We start from the raw sequence: 23,556 nt of genomic DNA on the forward strand, positions 1-23,556 counted from the left end.
ATTATTAACCAACCTGTACCAGACAATGTAGAAGAAGTATGTATCTCTTCATTTTTCTTATCCAATCCCAGAGATTTCCCCACTTTGCTTTCTCCCACCCCCTTAACTTACCACCAATGCATTTCATGTAACCCTCCTTATGTTTCTTCCTTTGATTCTAATGTATAAAGTAAACTGTGAAAGTGCCATTTTTCAGAGCATTTTTTCAATCCATTGAGATTTTGCTTCCGGGCAATTGTCATCTGTTTGGCTCAAATAAACTCATAAAAATTCTCTTCAGGTTTGGACATTTCTTACGTCAACAATACTTCTGACACAACTCCTGCAAGTGATGGGATAAAACAGAAGATGGAACTGGACATAATGAGGAGATTTGGAGCACTTTTGTTACGATTCAACTCAGCCTCCTTTATTTTAAGTGAAATCCTTGCTTTCAGTTCAACAATGACTGAGCATCTTCTTTTTTTCAGGGCACTGAGCTGGACCTACAGGGAACTCCAGGAAGAGGAAAGAAATGGTGCCAGTACTCAAACAGGCTACAGTCCATGGAAGAAGATAGGCCAAGTGTACATGTAACCAAAATAAAAGAAAATGCTAAAGGGTCTAAGACGGAGCCTTGAAGTAAGAGGATGACTTCCACAGGAAGAGGTGAGGATGGGAAATTCTAAGTGGAGGGAGCGGCGGGAGCAAAGGCGTGGGAGTGGGACCGGTGTGATGTGTTGGATTTGCAGAAAGTTTGACTGAGACAGGCAAGCAGTGAACTCCAGGGGTAGGAGTAGACATCCTGGGCCTTATTTGTGTAATTCTCTATCTGTACTAAATGTTTGTATCAAAAGCAAACACTCACTTTGAAATTCTTCTTCTTGATAAGATTCTTTCCCCCAGACTGACAGCACAGAGCTCATATAGCAGTAATTGCTATTGAAACAGACACTTAGAACTACAGCGCTAAAGCTTAGGTACCAATGAAGGGAAGGTGTTGTTTTTTTAACTACCTTGTCTTTCTTATTTAAAGGAAATGATCCCTTTCCTTCCCTTCCCTTCCTCTCTCCCTTTCTTCCTTCCATTCAGGGAAGATTGGAAACATAACCAGGGGTTCAGTAGTGTCCTGAGCCTTTGGCTAGGCAGGCTTTTGGAGGTTGCTGGCGCTGAGAGGTGGTCACAGAGATTTGTCTATGGGGTAGGTTGTACATCCTAATGTGTTCACAGACATTCATGGATTGCTCTGGCTAGCAGAGTAGCTGCTGCAGGAATCATTATGATTTTCCGACAGGTTTTCTTCTTTGGCTTTATGTCCCTGTGGCCAAGAACCACACTTTCCAGTCTTTAGCCTGCCCTGCGCTCAGCCCTGCATTTCCCTACAACATGGTGGCCATGTGGGCAGGTGGACATATGCGTTTGGGAGATGCTGAGCCCCTCACGACTCAGGCTGATGGGGTGACCAGTCACCAGGAAACCCCCGATGCCTCAGTGAGACCCATGGGACATTATCTCAAAGCCAGTATTTGGGGACACGCTGCCACAGTGTCCAGTCCAAAGTATGTCCTCTTTATTTTCTCTTTCTTGTCACACAGACAGGTAACATACAGAAACAAACATTAAAGACAAGGCTGCCAAGTCTCCTTGAAAATGTTTCTCTCCTCCTGCCCTAGCCTTCAACACAGGGGAAAAATGCAGCTCAGTGCTCATCTTAGAGATTTCTTTTCACGTTCTCTTACCAGTCCCATGGATTTCTTCCTTCTCTGATCCTCTTTCCAAAAGCATCATATTACTGTAGAGACTGTGCCCCAAATGCCTTATATCTACGAAGCTCTTTACAAACATTAATAGACAAATGGTTAGTTTACATAAAGCACACATGTATTGCTCTGACATAGCAGAGAGGAGCCCACAGTTTACATTTTTGCCTTTCTTTTAAAAAGAAATGAGAAATCATATTCCAGATGATTTATTCTTTAAGCTAGGGAGGGAAAAGTGAAGAAGGAACTAAAGTGTAAATTTGGACCCTTTGTGAGCCAAGCGCACGTTGGTACACAGCTCACATGGGTTTTTAGAGGAGAAAGCAGGTCTTGAATTTACTTTGTCACCTTCAGCTCCATGATTCTCTGCCCTGAGCAGATCCCAAAACACTGAATTTATAAGCGCTCCCAGTTTTAAAAAATTGGATTAATACTGTCGCTAACAACAATTATAATGACAGTAAGGCAGTATTTACTTGAAACTCTAAGAAGGCCAGATTTATCTGAGTTTTCAATGGCCTTGTGTTCAGAATTCTTTGTAAGTAAAGTCATGTAGGATCCAAACTCATATTTCTCATATATATATATATATATATATATATATATATATATATATACACACATATACATGTATACATGTTTTATATAACCAAATGTCTTGATAATACCAGCTATTGAATCATTTACATCACCTGGCATTTAGGTTGCTTTTTTTGTGGAGTGATTATGGTGTTTGACTATCAATTCAAACACCAGTACATAGTGTAGACTGTAACTACACAGTGTTTGGTGCAGAAAGTAAGTGGAGGGGGCACAGATATCAGCAGGCCATAAGTTCCTTCTCTGCCTCATACAGCTGTGAACCCTTGAGATAGTTATACAACCTCTCAGGACACCAGTTTCCTCACTTTTAAAAAGAGTGACTAATAATAACATCATAAGATTGTTTTGAAAATTAAATTAGGTAATGTACGTGAAGCCTCGTGTTAGTACTTTTTAAGTAGTTAGTAAAAACTGATGGTAAGACACACACACACACTATACACACACACACACACACACACATAATGGGAAGGCAATCCATGTACGAGTGTACATTTGTGTGATATGTGTGTAAACAGTGGTTATTTGGGTTTTGGGGATTATGGGACATTTTTATTTTCTTTGTATTTTCTCTATTTTCCAAGTTTTCTACGATGAGTTTATCATATTTTTATAATGTTATAAAATATTTTAAAAAATGGTATACATCCATACAGTGACTTTTTAGGACAGAAATCACGTGGTTGCTTCCATGCATTAAAAAAGGACAAAAAAGTGGAAAGATCAATCTTAAAACATGGCTCCTAGTAAACAGCAGAGATCTCAAGGGAACAAAGGCTGGAAATAAATTTAATAAGGCAAAAGTAAAAGAAGAAGGAGCAGGGCAGCCAAAGACAATGGCGTACAACTCAGAAACCTTCAGTTTAATGAGCACTTTCAGCAGATCTTCTCCAAGGCACTGGCATTTTACAATTGCAGTAGAATGAGCTTTTCTTGGAAAATGCACCTTAAAAAGATTGAGAAAATTAAGAAACACAGCAGTTCAAGCCCTAAGGGGAAGCAGAAAATCAATAACTGATTAAAGTCCCATCCAATTTTTTCTAAGAGTGAGGTCACGTCCAAGAGCTCAAAACAAATAGAAACTTTTCAGACGAGTCACTCAGTCTGCAGACGAAGACGAGAGTCTCATTTGCAGCAGGTTCCTTTATATTCTGGCACTGGGTGTGTGAATGTTGAGAAATACATTTCTGTCTCTGCCTTTCTGTCTTGTTTCACTCCCACGGCTCTGCCAGCAGTCCTCGGTATGGGAGTTTCAGCCTCTTGCTGCGTGGCCAGGCAGCTTCTGCTCTTTTTCTCAGGTTCTGTTACTGCAGTGAAAACACAGTGAGAACTATAACTTTTAGTTAAAATGATTCTTATGATGCAGGCAAAAGAGAGCTAGAAGGGTTTGCTGTTCTGCCTTTGCCACTCTGTGGGTATTTATAACATTGATTGGCTTTACCAAAAATAGAAGTTGCTGTGCCACTTACTGGAATGGCATCACTCCTTTCTTCCCTTCTCTTCTCCCCTCCCCCTCTTCTCCCCTCCCCCTCTTCTCCCCTCCCCTCCCCTCCTGTCTCCTCCCCTCCCCTCCCCTCCCCTCCCCTCCCCTCCCTTCCCCTCCCTTTCCCTCCCCTCCTCTCCTCTCCTCTACTTTCTTCTTCTCTGCTCTCCTCTCCTCTGTCTCCTCCCCCCCCCTTTCCCCTATGCAAGTACTCATTAGTAACTTACCAACCAACTACTATGTGGCATTCACCGCGTTATGCACTGTAAACATAAAGATACATAAGACATGACCCATACTGATCATATACCTTCCTTGTCTTTGTTTTAGCTCCCAACTGAGCTCTACAATCTAAGCAGTCACTGCTGTTTACTATCTGGAGCTTTCACAAAGCTTATTTTGCTTACATCCATCATCCACTCATCCACGCAGAGGTAGTATCATTACCATTCCTATAACATGACGATTGAATTTGGGCTCTGATGATTTAAATATCTAACCCAGGGGCACTCAGTTCTTAAGAGGAGGAGTCAGGAATTTATTTTGATTTTTCAGACTCCACGTTCAGTGCATTTTCCACTGTGCCTACATGTTGATGGTGAAGGACCATGTCTGTACTTTTATGGTTTCACCATCTGCATACTACACTGCACATGTAGTGCACACAATAAATACTTGTACGGAATTAGATTGGAATTGTATTAAAATAGTCTGCTTGAGTCATCCTTTCATATACTTGTATTTGGCAGCATTGTTTAGACTTATCACACCCATGTGCCTTCTTCATATACAGGAAACCGGTAGCTGTTTTCCTGCTTCTGTGTAGAGAACAAGGTGGGTAGCCAGGAGCCAATCCTCTCCAGGAGGAGACAGATCAGCAGACATACAAACACCAGTATGGGTTTATATATGTTTAGAAAACATGCCTACCTTGATTGGAGCTGGTTACAGAGGACACACAGGAAGGAAAAAAATTTCAGTGTCCAAATGATGATCAAAATCACTCTTGAAATCATGATAAAAGATCATATAGTTTTGTAATTTTTAGAAATCAAACAATTAAATATAAATAGAATAACAAATACCCATGTACTCAGAAATTAAAATTGTCATCATTTTGTCATACTTGTTTCAAGATTTTTAAAGATAAAAATTTAGAAAACATTATATCACCTTCTTACTCAATATACAAGAATAAACTCAAAATAAAGACTTAAATGTAAAACCTGGAACCATAAAACTCCTAGAAGAAAACATAGGCAGTAAACTCTGACACTGCTCTTAGTAATATTTTTTTCTGATATATCGCCTTGGGCAAAGGAAATAAAAGAAAAAATAAACAAATTGAACTACATCAAACTAAAAAGTTTTTGCACAGCAAAGGAAACCATCAACAAAATGAAAAGACAACCTACTGAATGGGAGAAGATATTCACCAATGGATCTGATAAGAGGTTAACATCTAACATTTATAAAGAACTCATACAACTCACACCCAAAAAACAAACAATCCAATTAAAAAATGGGCAGAGGACCTGAATAGACATTTCTCCAAAAAGGACATACACATGGACAATACACATATGAAACGATGCTCAACGTCACTAATCATCAAGGAAATGCAAATTAAAACCACAATGAGATATCACCTCACACCTGTCAGAATGGCTACCATCAATAAATCAAAAAACAAGAAGTGTCGGTGAGGATGTGGAGAAAAGGGAACCCTCGTGCAGTCTTGGTGGGATTGCAAATTGGTACAGCCACAATGGAAAACAGTTTGGAGTTTCCAGCAATTCCACTTCTGGGTACTTATCTGAAGAACTCCAAAACACTAATTTGAAAAGATATGTGCATCTCTACGTTCAGCGCTATTTACCATAGCCAAGATATGGAAGCAACCTAAGTGCTCATAAATATAAGACTTGGTAAAGAAGAAGTGGTACATACATACAATGGAATATTACTCTGCAATAAAAAAATGAAATCTTACCGTTTGCAACAACAGGGATGGACCTAAAGAGTATTATGCTAAGCAAAATAAGTCAGGCAGAGAAAGACAAGTACCATCTGATCTCACTTGTGGAATCTAAAGAACAAAATAAACAAAGAAAACAGAAACACACTCATAGATACAGAGAACAAACTGATGGTTGCCAGTTGGGTGAGGGTTGGGGGTTGGGTGAAAAAGGTAAAGGGATTAGGAAGTACAAATTGGTAGTTACAAAATAGTCATGGGGATGTATGCTAATAGTCAATAGCATAGGGAATACGGTCAGTAATACTGTAATAACTTGTGCCAGGTGGGTACTAGACTAGTCAGGGGGATCACTTCATAAATTATATCAATGTCTAACCACTATGCTGTACACCTGAAACTAATATAAAATCATATTGGATGTCAACTGTAATTGAAAAATAAAAAAAATAAGAAAAAATTCAAAATAGAATAAAGAGCATTATAAAGGTGAAACCTCTTTGTCTTCTATCCCCCATCCACTCCCTCCCCCACACCTTTCTGGTGGGCACTATCAGAGGGTTGGTTTCCAATCCATTATTTATACATTTACATGAACACATATGTTTTCATACACAATTTATACTATTGTGTTATATGTTTATGTAAAATATACATAATAGTGTCATACTGCTTGTATCATTTTGCAACTTATTGCTTGTTTTAAACACTGCTATGGTTTGGAGGTCTATGTTGAAATCTTGACATCTTAAAGTCCATTCCTTTTAATAGCTATCAGCATTTTGTTATATGAATAATTTTTTATGCCTTCTCCTTCTCCTGTTGATGGACACTAAGATTGCCCAAAACAATACTGCAATAGAAGTGCTCACACAAGTTTCTAGTCCTCACACACGCACGTAAGTTCCTCTGAGGTGTTTACCTAGAAGTGGAATGGCTGGGTGGCATACTAGGGGCATGTTTAATTTTATCATATATTGACACATTATTCTCTGAAATGGTTGTACCAATCTACACTCTCACTGGCATTGTATTTAAGTGCGTGCTTTTCTGTACCTTTTCAACAATGGATATTGGCAGACTTAAGTCTTTGCTAACCTGCTATGTAAGCAATGGTATCTTCTTATTTCAGTTTATGTTCCCTCAATTTACTAGTGTCACGTAGCATCTTCTTATGTTTATTAGCTGTTTGGATTTCTTCTCTTGTGAAGTGCCTGGTCATGAGCTTTGCAAACCATTTTTTCCTATTATTAGGTTATTTGTAGAGTTTTTTTTCTTATTAATTTGAAAGAGAAATCCATTCTGCATCTGAATCTTTTGACTGTTATTTGACCATTGCAAATATCTTTTTCTTTAAGTACTGTCAAGTTCATTATCACATTTTATAAGGAAGGGCATACAACATCAGTTCCAAATGGGTAAAGGGCTTTATTCTTTTTTAATCCAATGCAAGACAGTACATATAGTCTCATATTTAGGTGAACAGCCATAGCTTTTGCAGCTATAAGCAAAAACTTCCCTACAAAGCCTTTAAGGATCTTCTCTAAATCTGGAAAGTAGCTTCCGCTTAGCATCTTGGGAGTTAGATGGAGATAAATTCTATAGATAGGTGTACAAAACAAGAAAAATGGACTTTCTTTTTACAAATCAGGAGCTGAGCAGTTTCTACACTTCTCTCAACAGCCTCAAAGTAATTTGAAATTAGTTTCTGTAAGTGCAACGTATCATTTGTTGATCATTGTTTAGGCATATGATTTAAAATTTTACCTTTGACTACATGGAGTCATTCTACTTCTTTTCTCTCTTACTGAGAGCAGGTTTCAATTATGTAATTATGGTGAAAGAGGGCTGAAGGGGTTTTACTCTTATGCCTTCATTCTGATTGGATAATGGTTTACAATGACTGGTTGAGAGCTGTGGAAACACAAATATGAGGCAAAAAGCTTGGATATCCATATAAATATTTACAAACATACTGCACTATAAACTGGGAGGTGAGGGCCCGTATTTCCCATATTTGTGATGGTAATATCCTCAGCATGCCACTCAGTTGATAATCCCACTTAGTAGGTATGTGCTGAACTTTCCTAATCCACAACAATTGATTGAATCTCAATTCTGTGTTAGACACTTTGTATTCTAAGTGCTTGGTGTGGTTAAAGTCCCCCCCACCCCGTGAAGCTTACATTCTAGTGGCAGTGAGAGATAAGTGGCAATGAAGAAAAATGATGCAATGAAATGGGATAGAGTTGTAGGGTAGTGAAATGGGTGTGGTCTGAGAAGCCCTGGTAGGAGAGGTCATAGTGATTATCAGCAACATTTACTAGATAGAGGTAGAGTGATAGAGACAGATTGAGATACAGAAAACCAGTGTCAGGGCTCCAAAACAATTATTTCCAATGCAGTAGGTAAGTTCTGCTTCTTTGCATATTTATTTGGGACAGTTTGTGCATCTTGAAAAAAATGAATAAAGCATTGATTTTAGGTTAGAAGGTGTGCCATGAATTTGCAAACTATGTTCCCTTTCTTTGGGGGAATAGTTTACACAGTGAGAGAACAGCTGTCTCCTACAGCTTGGTGTTGGGCTTTGGCTGGTCTGTTAATTGCCTTAGTATGTGTATTTCTGACTATGTGTATCCTCCTGCAGCCCCGTCCACCAGAATAAGTCTTTAAAGTCCTGTTGAATGTTCACACCCAGCAGGCAACTACAAACTATGGCTCACGAGATGATTTAACAGAAAAGTATTGAAAACATTTAAAGTACAGCACTGAGTTGTTCATAAGGAGAAATTGCTGTTTGCACAAACAAAACATTCAAACAATGAAGATCCTCTAGGTCTTGATTTAATGCAGACTTCCTTCTTGTTCCCTTTATTTTGAAAAATCGATTTCAAGTTTTGAATAGCACCTAGTAGGTGTTCCCTGTGTCTTGTCCCCTCCCCCTAACGCCTGCCTAACCGGGGAAAAATCGTGTTGTTTGGTGGTTTGGTTCTATTTTCTTAGCCAAGTGCTTAAAACACGAATGTTTCTTAAGTACCTTTTGATGGGTTTCACTGTTTTGTTTATTTTGCTTTAGTCGGTGCAGAAACCTTCAAATTTCCTTCTATAACAAACTCCCCCCACCCCCACCCCCGAAGTCATCATCTGACCTGGCTGATGGAGGCGGTCTGCAGACCTTGCAGCCAGGTTGATTTTCGCATGGGCTATAACTTCCACACACAACTTACGGCCTCTTTGAGGAACCAATTTTCAAGCTAAGAGAACAAACGAAAGTGCTCGCTCATCTTTTGAAAAATATGCGCTTGGTATGTTCGCCACTATTCATTGGGTTCTCAGTAATGAATACAGAATGTGACATCGGTTTTTCACATACAGAGCTTTTTGTCTTCAATTTCTGGGATGTTATTTCCTCGTTTGACGTTTCGTTTTCCTGATTTATTCATCTTTAACATGCTACAGAAAACCTCTTCCCCTAGCGATTGTTCTCTCCCTTTTTAAGACGGTTTAGGAATGGAAACCTTGACTTTTGAGGACCCTTTTAGGTTTATTCTCCCCCCTCCCCCGTTATTCCTTTCTGCACACTCTCAGCCGTGGCTGCCAGCATCCGAGCTGAAAGAACCCGTGGCGGGAGAGGAGAGGAGGGTGTCATGTTGGCGACAGGCTCCTGCTGGCGGCCAGCGAGCCTGCCGGGGTTAACGGGGGCACAGGGGTCAGCACCCTCGAAGTTGGGGGCCTTGGGCGGAGACGAGACATAGCCACGGCGACCACTCAACCTGAGCATCTCACAGTCCTGCTCCCCCCACGGGGAGAGAATCGCCTAATCTGTCACGATCCCACCGAGATTTTGCTCTTCCCAGCACGGTCTCCGCGACCAAGCGCGTCGCGGGGCGGACGCAGGAGAGGAAAAGCCCAGGCCTGGGGCAGAGGAGGAATGAGGGGCCGGGAGCCGGGGGGGATTTCCTCCTGCGCTTCCCCCTTCAACGGGAGCGGAAAATGTGATTTGCTGTGCATTCCAGGCTCGGTTCCCTGGGGTGACCTCTCCCAGCCGGCCTGGGCGGGGGGAGCAGACAAAGAGGCGAGGCAGGCGGAGAGGACCCCGCGGGGAGGCAGGAGGGGTGCGGGGGGCGGGGGCAGTACCGGGAAAGGGGGTGGATAGCGGGTCCCGCGGCAGCGACGGCGCCTGGCCAATGGAGAGGCGCGGCCCCGGGCGCCGCGCACGGCCGCCGGCATTTAAACCAGAGACTGAGCGATGCCCCGCACTCGGTGCGCCCTCCGCGGACCGGGCGACCCAGCGTGCGGCGAGAGCGTTTCTCTCCGTCCGGCTGACCCCGCGCGGAGCCCGGGAGGCTCGGGCCGCGGCCTCACACCGCGCCACGCGTCGAGAGCGCAGGCCCCGACGACCCGCCGCACTGACAGGTGAGCGTGGAGGCGCGGGTCAGAGTGTGTGTGTGTGTGTGTGTGTGTGTGTGGTGTGCGCGCGCGCAGAGGTTTGCAAAACGACTCCCGTGTTCAGCTCGGTGTAGAGATGCGTGGCAGCTCTCTGTGAGCGCGGTCCCTTGGGGTGAACCATGAAGAACCATCGCGGGGTCCTTTCTGCCAAAGTCGGGGCTGTGGTAACCTCGCCTTGCGCGGTCTGCAGGGAAAGACTGGGAAAGAGGATGTCAAGAACTAGAGAGATGGCCCCGCATCCCATTTTCTCCTCCCGGAGCCCCAATAATCGCGGTTCTGGTGCGCGTGGCAGCCGTGAGCGCCAGCGGCACCCGCACAGGGAGGGCGTGCAGTCCTGGCTGCAGGAGCGCCGGGGCAGAAGACTAGTGAGCCGAAGCAATGGGGAGCAGCGGGGACCTGCATCTCAGCAGTAGACGGCGGGGCAAGTTATGCTGCAGGGGTCCCATGTATTTGAGGCAGGGCGCTGGGACAGGGGACGCCTGTCGCAGCGCTGTGAGTGATCCTGGCGCGGGGTGGAGGATCCGGAGAATCAGCGATTGCGCCCATTTGCTCATCCTCAAGGTGAGATGGAGACTCTCACAAGAGCGAAGCCGCGGGATTCGGCCACAGTGGAAGCCCGAGGGTCGGGTGACAGGACACTCGGTCCTGGACGCGGAGTTCAGCGAGCCCTTCGTGCTCACATTGAACACACCACGAGCTGGCTGCGCACTCGTGGGCGCTAGGTTCCTTGTTCTAGGCTTCTCCCGGTACCCCGCGTGCTTCTGCTGAACCGCGGACGTCCAGGCGCAGGGCTGCGACAATCTGCCTGGTTCCACTTCCGCGGGTACCCCTTAGTTTGTGTCCCAGAGGTCCCCGCGTCGCCTCACTGCGCCTCCCTAGCGACGGACCACGCGAGACTGGCGGCAGGAGGCTGGTCTCCGGCTCGGACATCCAGGTCATCTCTTGTCCTCCTCCGACACCTTGTTCAGCCCGGTGACCTCGCTGCAGCTCGCGGAGCAAGGCCAGCGATGCAGGGGTATCGGGCTGTCACTTCGTCAGCCAGTTATTTGTAGACTTTAGGCTTGGGAAGAATAGGCGCGCCACCGCTTCGGCATTATCTTCGGATCCCAGCTCCGCCTTGGGGACACCCCAGCCTGGTGTTTCCCCATGCCGCGCTCCGGCGACAGTTCCCGGGAGAGGTGGGGGGCACATGAGCGGTGACCAAGGCTCTGCGGGCCGAATGGGCTCCCGGGTCTAACCCGGCTGCCTCCTTCCCCTCCCTTGTTGACTCTGAACCCCGGCTCTTTCAGACAGAAATATGGCCTCGAAGTTAGGGGTTAAAAATCTCTTCTTAAAAATAGTACAAGGGCAGAGAGGAGACCATCAATAGGTAATTGGATATCCCGCTGGAAAGAGCAGATCCGAGCGGTGTGCGTGTCTGTTTATGTTCCTTTTCGAGATGGTGCCAGGACACGAGTTGATTAAAACAATCTATTGTGTTAAGTGGGTCACCAGGGATTTAAACTGTCCCAGGGACCCCAGAGTAGTGGTTTTCTTCTGGCTGTACACACAAGTTAAATAAATATCGGAGAAGAGGTTAAGATAACCCTCCTCCCAGGGTGAGGAGTCTTCTTTCACCCCAGGGCTTTCCATCCTTTTCCTTTTCCCTTCCCTTCCCTTCCCTTCCCCTTCCTTTTTCTGTTCTCTCCTCTCCTTTTCTTCTCTCTTTCTCCCTCTCTCCCTCCTCTCCTCTTCCCTCCCTTCCCTTCCCCTTCCTTCCTTCCTTCCTTCCTTCCTTCCTTCCTTCCCCTTCTTTTTGCTAGGTGGGGCATGGGGACTTGAAGGGACAGATTTTTCAAAGCAACCAGGGGAAGATCTTCAGAAAACTATGGATTCTCATCTTCCTGGCACACCCAAGTCTACAACACTAGGTGATTTGAGTACTATCACTGGATAAATTATACTCCCCAATGGTTAGTATTAATTAATGATTTAAGTGTTCTTTAGAACTGTAGTTGCTGTTTGTGTGTGTGGTGTATGTGTGTTTAAACCCTAGGTCATTGTAGAAATTAAAGTCTTTTGTAAACTTGGTAATTTCACAGATTTCCTATTTTCTTAAAAGTTCATTTTGAGTGAAATGTTTTAGTAATTCACGATCTATAGGAAATCCAAGTTGGCAAACAGTCTTTAGGTGAGTGGTTACACAGGGAGGAGTAGAAACCTACTAACTCCCCACATCTCTGAATGAGAGCTGCCTGCCTTGTCTTCTCAACTGAAGCCCTTGGTCTAAGCGTTTAAGTATTGAAAGTGATATAATGCCAAGAAATTTTATGCCACAGATCCCTCTTCCAAGAAAAGCTTGTCAACAGCAAAGCTGTGGAGCATGTTCTAGAACAGAGAATAAAGGACAGACGGGAAAACCTAAGGCTTTTATGGAAAGGAAAGTGGGAGGAGGTAGGGGAGGTGTCTGCAGCATCCACTGAAAGGCACAGATCAGGCAAGTGTTACCAGCCCACGTCATACATCTGCAAGGAATTTGCTTTCATTTTAACATATGCGCTTAGAAATGCAAAGTACAACATTAATTCCTGGGACAAGAGAAGTTTTTTTTCTTCACATGTGAACATGAAGATACAAAATAGATAATTATTTGAGTTACGATAGTCTTCCAACTTTATTGCATTAGAAACACGTCCATGTGTCCCTTGTTAAATACTGTGCTGGGTGTCCAAAGAATAGTGGTTAAGGACATGTGTTTGGGGGCTAGATAGAACGAGGCTCAAACCCTAATACTTCCACTTGATGGCTGTGTGACCTTGGACAGATACCCAACTTTTCTGAGTCTGGATTCCCTGATTGGTCAAAGGAAAACAATGTTATCTACCTCATATTTTGTTGTGAATTTAGCATAATGCTTAGCATAGTAAGGGCTCAAAAATATAGATAATTCTTATTTTTAGTGGTGGTATTGGGAGAGGCAGTCACATAATATAGCACCCGGATATATTACAAAGTGGTCTGAACTTAAATCCCAAATCTCACTGACGCAGAGACTAACACACATCTTTTGCTCCAAGACAGAACCTATAACTAGGATGCCCGTCCATTAGTACTGCTCAGTGAACATTTAAAATTTATTACTTTCTAATGTATTTCCTGTTGACTGAAGTTTGTTGGTGAAGTTTCACTAACTTCACCAAAAAAATCTTCCAATGAGGATGGAGTTCCTGAGATACTTAACTACACGGTGATCTCCTTCCGGCCCTGTGCCATGTTGGGCCCCAGCGTGTTTTAGCCTAACTGGTGTTCAAAATATGGAGGTTGTGATTCCAGTACTTGCAACATGTACAGGATGAGACTTTATGCTCTACTGGTTCTCTTTTTATCTTCTTGGTGCAACTTGTCTCAAAAAAAAAAAAAATCAACCCAATGTATTCTTAAGAAATCACCTACTTAATTTTTAAAAGTTGACTATCTTTTTAAAAAGTAAAGATCAAAATCAAAATAAACTTTCACCTTCCCAAAGATTTAGTCCTGAGAAAAAGATAGCAGATTATTCTAAAACCTGGCCTGCACTTAAGAGTATTTGCTGTCTCTTCCATTATTATTTTTTTTTAATGCTGGGAGAAAGATTTGATGCTTTACCTGTTGAATGTCTTTCTAAAACTTAATTCATCAGGAGGAATTGATGAGATGTTGAAGCACAGACAGACATCTGGCTTGCTGACCATTGTCTCTTCACTGTAATTTCCACCCAACACTCCACTTAACTGATTATAAGCAGGTTAGTTAGCTAAAATGACAAATATGGCAAGAAGAGTGTGGAAAGAAGCTGGCCTAAACTTTCCCAAAGACATCAAGAACATTGGAAATGGGTCACACACAGCATTTTTATTTCTGATTCCCCAGAATTAGATGATGTGTTCTTAGAGCCTTGTGAAGATTGGAATATGTCACCATGACCTGCATAGGACAGAGGTGGCTAATCTGGTTTATCCTGCATGCAGATGTTTGCCCTTGATCGCTAAGGGAAACGTGAAGGAAAGCATCAGGTAGAGAAGACCTGCTTTGAGAGTGTCTATATCCTCTGGGACAAGTGGATTAGAGGGGACGACAGTGGTAAAGAAGGGGGAAAGGTGGAGGTGGGATGGGTCTTGCTGGTTGCAGAGTAAACTCACCATGAAAATATGATCATTATTACTTGGAGGAGAAATGCATTAAGGGGAAGTTGAGGCAGGTTTGAAAAGAAGATTATCGGTAAAGGAGAACAAAGGGAGGTCTGCGTGGCTGTCACGAGGCACCCGGGATCCACGAGATGCAGCTTTAACTTAATGATGTGAGTGGATCATTTCATGAATGCAAATTACCAAAAATGTTTGCAGCTCCTGGTTGGACATGAGTGATAATTCCTAGGAACCTAAATCTGGATTAGCATTTTGACTGAGTTTTGATAATGGGGACACTCTGCTAGGTGTTGATGTGGAAAAGAATTGTCCCCAAGGAATTTACATCTTCTTGATTTCCTCCATGTCTATGATATTTACAAAGTGCAGATTATTTAGTGGTCACATAAATGGGATTTCAGGAGCAAAACCGTCCTATTTCCTTCACTGAGTAATTAAGACCAGTTTGGTGTGGGGGGACGTGGGGTGACTGACCACAGTGACTTCACGGAGCCCTGGTTCTAGTACTAGTTACCGTCCTCCTCCCACTCACTCTGAATCATGTGAAACACGCAGAGTGCTTCAGAGCACTGCTGTTCTCTAAGAAGCTGAGGGCTCTGTGGATTGAGATTCCTGAAGCTGGTTTTCACTTCTCTCCAAATAACTAGTTAATAAGGTTGAAGAACTCAAAAACCTCACAATAAACATTGAAGATCTTTGAAGAGTAGGCTTTTTAAATATGGAAAAAAAAACAAAACACATTTCATAATATTTTCCACATCTAATAAATCTTATTTTGTGAAAAATTTACTTTGGCTTACAAAAAAATACAAAGCAGCCTGTCACTTGAGACCCCTTTGGCTTATGGGGTATGCATACTCCCATAGGAACGGGAAGTCTGTCCAAACTAAAACTGAAAATCACAGCTGACTAATTTTGGATTTACTGCTTTTTTGTTGGTTTCTGCCATAGTGAATACAATGGCTTCAATTGGAAAATAAAACCCACAGCATTCCGCATGGGACCAGGTAAAAATTAGTGGGTATTTGGAGTTTTCCTAGAAAAAAGAGGGCAAATGTTAAGACGCTTCCGGGACTATAAGGAGGTTGCTATACTGAGGGTCAGAACAAAAGGATTCCAATTGGCTGTGTTACTAATTGGTATGTGGGAAGGTGTTTTAAAACGCAAAGAATGGAAACTCTAAATCAATGAGGTCTGTAGCAATCATTCAGAGCACCTACTGTGTGCCAGGCACTGAGGGTAAGATGATGAATGAGCCCTCATGACTCTCAGACTAGGTATTTATTTCATTACAGATGTGAACATGCCCAAAAGGAAAATCTGAGTATAATGGAGGTCCTAAGTTGGTCTTGGAGAAAGAAAAAAAAAAAAAAAAGCATTTTTGCACAGATGTTTGTGGGAGGGGATGGCCTCATGATGTGAACCTGTCATATGCAGTCAATGTACGTTTCCGGTCAGTCTCAGTTGGCCTCTGTGATGTGGGCTCTGGGGTCTTGCTCTGGGAGGGCTGAGTTGTCCTGGAGGCCATTTTTAGTAGGGATTGGGGAAGATCATGGGTGTAGGCCTAGGGCTGTCTTATATGCTCCTCTTTCAAATGGGCAGAGATTGCATTTTAGTTTAGATCCTGGCCCTGAATTGAATAAATAGCAGACACTTGGGAAAGCTTCTCAAATTCACTCTGTATTTGCCGAGGAGACGAAACTGTCATGGCTCAAGTTATCCTGGTCTCTGGAGAAAATCAGCACTGTTTTATAGCTGGACTTTTCTCATGAGTGATTTTTTTAAAAAGACAAAACAAGGAAATTAATTTTTTTTGTTGTTGAGGCAAAAAAGGCTCTGTTTAAAGAACAGGGATGTTGTAACATAAACTGACAAAAGCCAGGGAGTCTGCAGTCAGAGCAGAGAGCTAAATGTCACATTATCAGCTCCAAACTTGAACTTGCCCAAAAGTATTAGGTTGATGCTGGGAAGATGGTGCCATTTAAGGATATTTTAAATTTAATATTTAATTATCTTAATTTGACATTATCCTTAGGGTTGCATGGTCTTTACTTGCAGGCCCTATCCCTTAGAGAGTCTGGATTTCATACTGCAGTTGTCTTTGAAAGGTAATTGCTCTAGCTAATAATACCTGCTGGTACAGTTCCTCGGGGAGGAGGGGGGGGGCATGAGAAGATTACTATTAAGTTGCACTTCCCAGTTATCTTGTGTAAGTAACACCAGTGTTCAGAAGAGAGCAGGGAAATGGGTACTTCACAGCAGTGTTTTCAGGATCAGAAAACTGTGGTGGGAATGGGGTGGGGGTATGGAGGGACAGGGCGAGCCTCAGGATTCAAGTCTGATTTGGTGTGATGGTCTGAAGAGGGAGGCTGTGAATTTGAAACTGCACTCATGGAAAAGAAAAGCCTTCCACATTTTAATAAGCCCTTTGTGTCCCATGGCTGCAAGTGCTACAGGCTTTGCTACTCAAAACTTGTTAGAAAGGAAGACAGACTGAATCAGAATCTGCATTTTTACAATGTCAGGGGACTGCTTGCACGTTCAGGTTAGAGAAGCACTGTCCCAGGAGAATTTTCATAGTCTGATGCTTCTCTGTTGCACTCTGCTTTTTAAAAATACGCTGCTTCTGCTCCTCCTTCTCCGTCTGCCCCATCTTCCCTGAATACCCTGCCTCTAGAGTCGTCCTCCTTTGTCTGATTTATATTCCTCACTCCATTCATTTTTTTTCTCTTCCCATCCTTGCTTTACTGTTTTTCTTGTCAGTTTTCCCTCTGCCTCCCCCTTCTTTAATTTTTTTGTCATTATTTATTTATATGCCACCTCCTTTTCTGATCCATAGCTAACTCCAGATCCATCCACAGTAATTCACTGTCATTAATATATCCAACATGTCTATGGTATTTATTAATGTAAATATTTGCACATACCTGTTCTCGTCCCATTGTCTACCTTCTAAATTTTACACACACACACAGACACACATGTGAATGACCTATTTTACTATTTAAAGTAGAAAAAAATGTACATCATGGTATAAAGAATGATAGAATGAATATCTGTTCTCAGTTTAAAAATGAGAAAAGGTGAAGGGTCCAGGAGTCTTTATGAGTTATGAGATCTTTCTGGTAAAGTAATTCATTCTGTCTGCAGCATAGCCATACATTTGGTCAGTTCTCAAATTGCTTTCACTTTTACATCAAATTTGATCTGAACAACCTATCTGGGAAGATGAGGTATTTGCTGAAATGAAGTCATTTATTGAGAAGTTAAGTGAGTTTCCTCAGGTCTGATAGCAAGTTGCTGCCCCAGGATTTCAAATAGAAACTCAGCCTTGACTTTTCATCTAGTACTCTTCCTGTGAAGCATTCTCCCTCTGTCAAGTGCTTTCTGGTCTCCCCCACTGATCTCCTTCTAATGCCTGATAACAGTGACCATCTCACAAGCATCCACATAACTGAACAAGGCACAACTCAGGAAACACTCAGGCTGGTGAGAGAGAAAAGACTCGGATACTTTCCTGGCAGATGAAACCCTTTGGACAATAAGGCTAATTCATCTTTGCTAGAAAACAAGATAAAAAATAAGTTCCCCCAAAGAGGAGCAAGATAACCTGGCATTGAGATAGTAGCAATTTCCTATATATCTTCTAGCACAAGAATGAGTACAGCTAAGTGATCGTAATACAAAATCAAATGCAGTTGGTGTCAGAAGCCAGGAAGAAATTCCTGCGGGAGTACATATGTTGAAGAGATGGGTCCTGGCTGAGTTCAAATCTTAGCTTATATGCTGTGTGACCCTGGGTGAGCTACCTCATGGCCTGATGGCCCAGAGGGTAATGAGAAAAACACCTCCTAATTCACAGAGATATGTGAGAAGTAAAATAAATGTTTTACAGAAAATGTTTACCAAGTGCCTGATAAAAGGTTAGCTGTTATTACAAACACTGCTTAACATTGCAGTATATTAGGCGACTTTGTCATTGTTCAAGCACTGTAGAGTACACAAACCTAGGTGGTGTAACCCACTCACACCCGGGCTGTGTGGTACAGGCTATCTATCGCTCCTAGGCTACAAGCCTGTACAGCAGGTTACTGTACAAAGCAACATGAGATTAAATCAAGCACAAGAGAAAACTGTTCGACCAAGAGACGTGCTAAACATGAGATGGATGAGGTTGCTGCCTGTGTAACACAGCATACTGTTGTACATTAAACCTTTTTCATACGTAGAAAGTATGCATTCTAAAATAAGGATAAAAAGTAGACTACAGTAAATACACAAACCAGTACATAGTCATTTGATATCATTGTCAACTACTGTGTACTATACGGAATTGTATGTGCGACATTTTTATATGACAGGCAGTACAGTAGGTTTGCTAATATCATACCAGCCTCACCACAAACACGTGAGTAATGTGTGGGGCTACATTACAACAGCTACTATGTCACTAGGCAATAGGAATTTTTCAACTCCATTGTAATCTTATGGGACCACTATCATATATGTGGTCCATCATCTACCCAAACGTTGATATGCAGTACATGGCTGTATTAACGTTTTCATTAATCAACTTTTCTATTTTTCATGTTTCCCCTCTGTGTTTCCTTCCTTCAGCATGAGCCGCACCGCCTATACTGTAGGAGCCCTGTTTCTCCTCTTGGGGACCCTGCTGCCAGCTGCTGAAGGGAAAAAGAAGGGGTCCCAAGGTGCCATTCCCCCGCCAGACAAGGCCCAGCACAATGACTCCGAGCAGACTCAGTCTCCCCAGCAGCCAGGCTCCAGGAACCGGGGGCGGGGCCAAGGGCGTGGCACCGTCATGCCCGGGGAGGAGGTGCTGGAGTCCAGCCAGGAGGCCTTGCATGTGACCGAGCGCAAATACCTGAAGCGAGACTGGTGCAAAACCCAGCCGCTCAAGCAGACCATCCACGAGGAGGGCTGCAACAGCCGCACCATCATCAACCGCTTCTGCTACGGCCAGTGCAACTCGTTCTACATCCCCAGGCACATCCGGAAGGAGGAAGGCTCCTTTCAGTCCTGCTCCTTCTGCAAGCCCAAGAAGTTCACCACCATGATGGTTACACTCAACTGCCCGGAACTACAGCCACCCACCAAGAAGAAGAGGGTCACGCGCGTGAAGCAGTGTCGTTGCATCTCCATCGATTTGGATTAAGCTGGGACACCCCGCTTGTCCTAGGGATGCAGCCCCACGCGGGCCCAGAGCCAGACCTAAAACAACCTGATTCTAACTTGGCTTAAACCTAGAGGCAAGAAGAACCACCGGCTGCCTCCTGACAGGCGCCTGCTAGTGTGTAGTTTGTGTGCATGAGTGTGCATGGGTGCCTTTGGGTGTCTGCAGACACCAGAGGAAACACAGTCTCTGCTAGAGGGCACTTCCTATTACCTAAACAAATCCGCTTCCATAAGGGATGGCACAGAAAGCCCACACCACCCAAGGTACATTCAAAGGGGGAGGGCTGTGGTCTGGTTTTGCCTTTGTCTTCCGTGTGCCCTCCTGGGACCAGAATCTCCCTTCAGAACGAGCGGTCATGGAAGAGGCTACTCTGAGGGCAAGGGACCTGTTTTAGTGCTGTATTAGACTTGGGAAAGGTATTTCAACCTGTGCTTGCTTCCTCCCTCCCTCCCTCCTCACATCCGCGGTGCATCCCTGCTTAGGATCTCAGTGACTATTATTATATTTCAGTCTAATCCCCTATTGCCAAGGGACTGAGCGTGAGGACCAGTTGAGCCTGGCAGAATTCAGCGGGGCGTTGTGCAGTCTTGGAAGGCCAACCCCAAAACACACTGAGACCCATGTTTTAGCAAATGTTTCCTGGTATTTAACAGAACCCAAGTGAACAGAGGAGAAATTAAATTGTAAAAAAAAATAAATAAAAATAATTTTGGCTGTCATTGTGATCTGCTGAAAAGTAGTCGTAACCCAATGCTAAAATTTAAAACATAAATATTGACCAAATATTTTCAGAACCAAATGAGTGAGCTAAACCAAAACAGCCCCTTTCTGCTTTGCCCCACAGGTGGACAATAGATGTAGTTCAGAAACCCCTATGCAGGGATAGGAAGAAAAACCCCAAAAACCTCATAATCAGAAGGTTCTAGTGTCTTTCCTTTTACTTGGTTATAATCACCTCTTTCCCAGTTCATTATTTCTGTGGAATGCTTCTGAGAGCCATACCCTGTATTATAAAGATTCTGCCTCTGCTGAATGTACCTGACAGTGGAGAACCAGGCTCAGATGAGAGAGTTTAGGTCCTGCTCCATTTTAGCCAGAAGTATAGTTTGGGTCTTTTTGTTTTAGACATTGATAGGAGTTTGAGCTGGAGAGCAGAGGAGAGTAAGGAAGTAAAGGAGATTGCCTCCAGCTAAGGAGTAGTTTAATGCCTAGGAGGAGATGTGAGAGATATGACCACCCCTTTTTCCTTTGCCCTCTGAGGGTCTAGTGGGAAATTACACCAGAAATCAGAGCATTTGGGTTCCTTAGCTGCCCCCGTCTACTGCTGGTGGGATTCATGTAACTTTGTAACTGCTCAGAACCTACTTGCAAAGGCTGTCCTTTGGCTACTGGCAATACCTACTTAGGGTTTATCTAATGGCCAAAGTGCAGTGTAGGTGGACCTTACTGTATTTTGGGTTTGGCTAACCTATTCTCTTCAAGCCTAAGGTTTTATATATGCACCCCCCCAACACTCTTTTTGCTGTGTATCTTCTCAGCCTCACTAGCAAAGTCACGTGTAACATGGGAAACAAACACCATAGACTTGTGTTTCAGTTGCCCATCAAGGCTCCAGCATTCAAAGAACCATTGCAATGAAAGAGGACATTTAATTTTTGTTGTGGTTCAGTGCTCTCCCATCTAACTAAACAGGAACCGTACTTTGAGGCAGAAGTTATTTTGAACACCCAAAATATTGGGTCTAATTTTAAAACTTTTAAACTCACTACTGATGATCCTACACTAGGTAAATTTGTGCGGACACAGTCTGTGCATTTCGTATACACTGTATGCCCCTGCCCTAAATCTTTCTATCATCCACATCCTCTAACAATAAAGCACAGAATGGATCTAATTAAGCACGCAAATGCTAAGCCAGAATTTTGAGGGTGGGGGAGAGGAAGAGAAAGGGGAAGGAGCTGAAAATGTAAAACCACACTAGAGAGGAAAAATGACATTCAGAACCAGCAGACACTGAGTTTCTCTTGTTTTAACTCTGCCACAAGCATGCAATTGTGTTAAAAAGAGATGATTACATTGGCAGCAGTGATATTCTTTCAGTAGCTTCCACAGTCTTGCATGGAAGTCGAATTTGACTTAGGTAAAGAGAATTTCCTCAAAATTAACTTCACTCGGATAATCAGCATAACTGCCCTAAAAACACAGCACTAGCCAAAGAGGGAAACATCTGCTTTTCTCAGTGTACCTATATCAAGACCAGCACAAGTATGTTGTGTCTTCCAACATTTATTGAAAGTGCCATATCTGTTACATATTGTATTCAAGTCACTGATGATGTAATGATATGTTTTTTCATTACTATAGTAGAATTTTTTTTTAATGGCAAGATATTTTCAATCTCAATCTTTCGTATTAAAATAATGCCAAACACCAAATACGAATATTACGATATACACTTTGTACTTGGCATTAAATAAGAAAAACACACATCCTGCAAGTCTGTAAGTTGTTGTTTTGTTATTGTAGTTCTTCAAAGTTCAAAATGTAAGTGAAAAATCCGGAGGAAAGGATAATTTCCACTGTGTGGAATGTGAATAGTTAAACAAAAAGTTATGGTTATTTAATGTAATTATTAATTCAATTCCTTTGGTCACTGTGATTTCAGGCATTTTTTTTTTTTTCTCCTTTATTTGACTTCCTTTGAGTTGAGCAAAGAAGAGGCTGGCACATTGTATTCTGTTGGAGGCTTTTATCAGGTCAGAAGGAAACAATAAAATCTTGACACATCTGAACATGCATTACAGAGTTAAGACCTGAGCTTTTATTATTTTTTTAAATTGAATGTTCCTTAAAGGTTAACATTTCTGAGGCAATATTAAGAATAATTTTAAATGTAATTTGGGAGACTTAATGATATGTGTATACAAACAAATAGCAGATAATAATGAATAGTTCTCAAGTCCTTTTAAGGAGAAAGTCTAAAATGAAAAATGTATGTGCAAAACATTTATAAATGACTAGTTAACGCTTAAGAGTGAAAGTAGTTCTATTGATTTGTCATTCTCAAGATATTTAATATCAACTGCATTATGTATTATATCTGCTTTAATCATTTAAAAACAACAGAGGATTATATAGACTATGGTTGAGGTACTTTGCTGTGTATAAGGATAAGAGGGGATTTGATAGTCTCATAAAAGCTAATTTGGTTTAAAGCAAAGTTTTATGAATCTGTTACTAGAATTTAATTTCATCCAAATTATGTTCTATATAACCTTCCCCAAAGAGCAACCAATAAATTGAACCTCTTCTCTGTTTGTGTGTGTGTATGGGTGTGTTTTTAACTGGTAGTATTCACAGGGTAGGGGGGTGGGGCGGGATTCACTTATCATAGGACCAGAGGTAGAAAAAACATAATTAGATCTCATGTAATCTCAAAGGGAATTTATTTCTTCCATCTGGACCTTCCAGATCCTGCTTGATTTCAATGGGACACCTCAGGCCGTGGCAGTTAGAGGCAGGTGTGCAATAGAAAGTACCAACTTCTTCCCCAGAGATAGAACGAAGAGTTAGAAAGGGTTATGGAAAGACTTCAGATAGTGGAAGAACTGGCACACAGAAATGATGATGGCTGTATTTTGAAGTGTTCAAGGGGAAAATGGGAGAAAGATTTGGGGCTCAGTAGAAGGAAAAACTTTCTAATGATGTGAGTGATTCAGCAATGCAGTGATCTGCCATGAGATGGTGAGATTCCTGTCTTTGGAAATATTAAACCATATGCTACTATCATTAGTGCAGAAAAGTCACTAAGCAAAGAAACAACAAACAGCAGCAAGAGCAAATCCCGAGCAGGGGAAGAGAGACTGATTTCAAGAGTTACCACACTACATTACTTAAAATAACAAATGAAAATTTTACCAGAGGAGCTGAAAAGCAAAGAGAGAAAT

At 42.6% G+C, this 23,556-nt stretch overlaps 1 protein-coding gene across 4 annotated transcripts; it reads left to right on the top strand.

The window, feature by feature from the left end:
- The first annotated feature begins 388 nt into the window (after positions 1-388).
- On the top strand, positions 389-22,926 carry GREM1 (gremlin 1, DAN family BMP antagonist). 4 transcript variants are annotated; one of them, XM_019725557.2, is made up of 3 exons: positions 10,830-11,267; positions 12,055-12,204; positions 19,033-22,926. In XM_019725557.2, the coding sequence occupies exon 3, from the start codon at positions 19,034-19,036 to the stop codon at positions 19,586-19,588; it is 555 nt and encodes a 184-aa protein (XP_019581116.1). In that variant the 5' UTR covers positions 10,830-11,267; positions 12,055-12,204; position 19,033; the 3' UTR covers positions 19,589-22,926. The 4 variants fall into 4 exon arrangements, with proteins under 4 accessions (XP_074184033.1, XP_019581115.2, XP_074184032.1 ...); XM_074327932.1 differs by lacking the exons at positions 10,830-11,267; positions 12,055-12,204 and adding an exon at positions 389-648; XM_019725556.2 differs by lacking the exons at positions 10,830-11,267; positions 12,055-12,204 and adding an exon at positions 9,370-10,219.
- Positions 22,927-23,556: the final 630 nt, after the last annotated feature.

The sequence above is a fragment of the Rhinolophus sinicus genome, linkage group LG03 (assembly GCF_036562045.2).
Source record: "Rhinolophus sinicus isolate RSC01 linkage group LG03, ASM3656204v1, whole genome shotgun sequence".
NCBI classification, from domain to species: domain Eukaryota; kingdom Metazoa; phylum Chordata; class Mammalia; order Chiroptera; family Rhinolophidae; genus Rhinolophus; species Rhinolophus sinicus.

Excerpts from the sequence above, each read along its gene's own strand:
- GREM1 (XM_019725556.2), top strand. The coding sequence starts at position 10,053 with ATGCCCCGCACTCGGTGCGCCCTCCGCGGACCGGGCGACCCAGCGTGC. Across the intron at positions 10,220-19,032 it reads ACGACCCGCCGCACTGACAG|CATGAGCCGCACCGCCTATA; the intron begins GTGAGCGTGGAG and ends TCCTTCCTTCAG.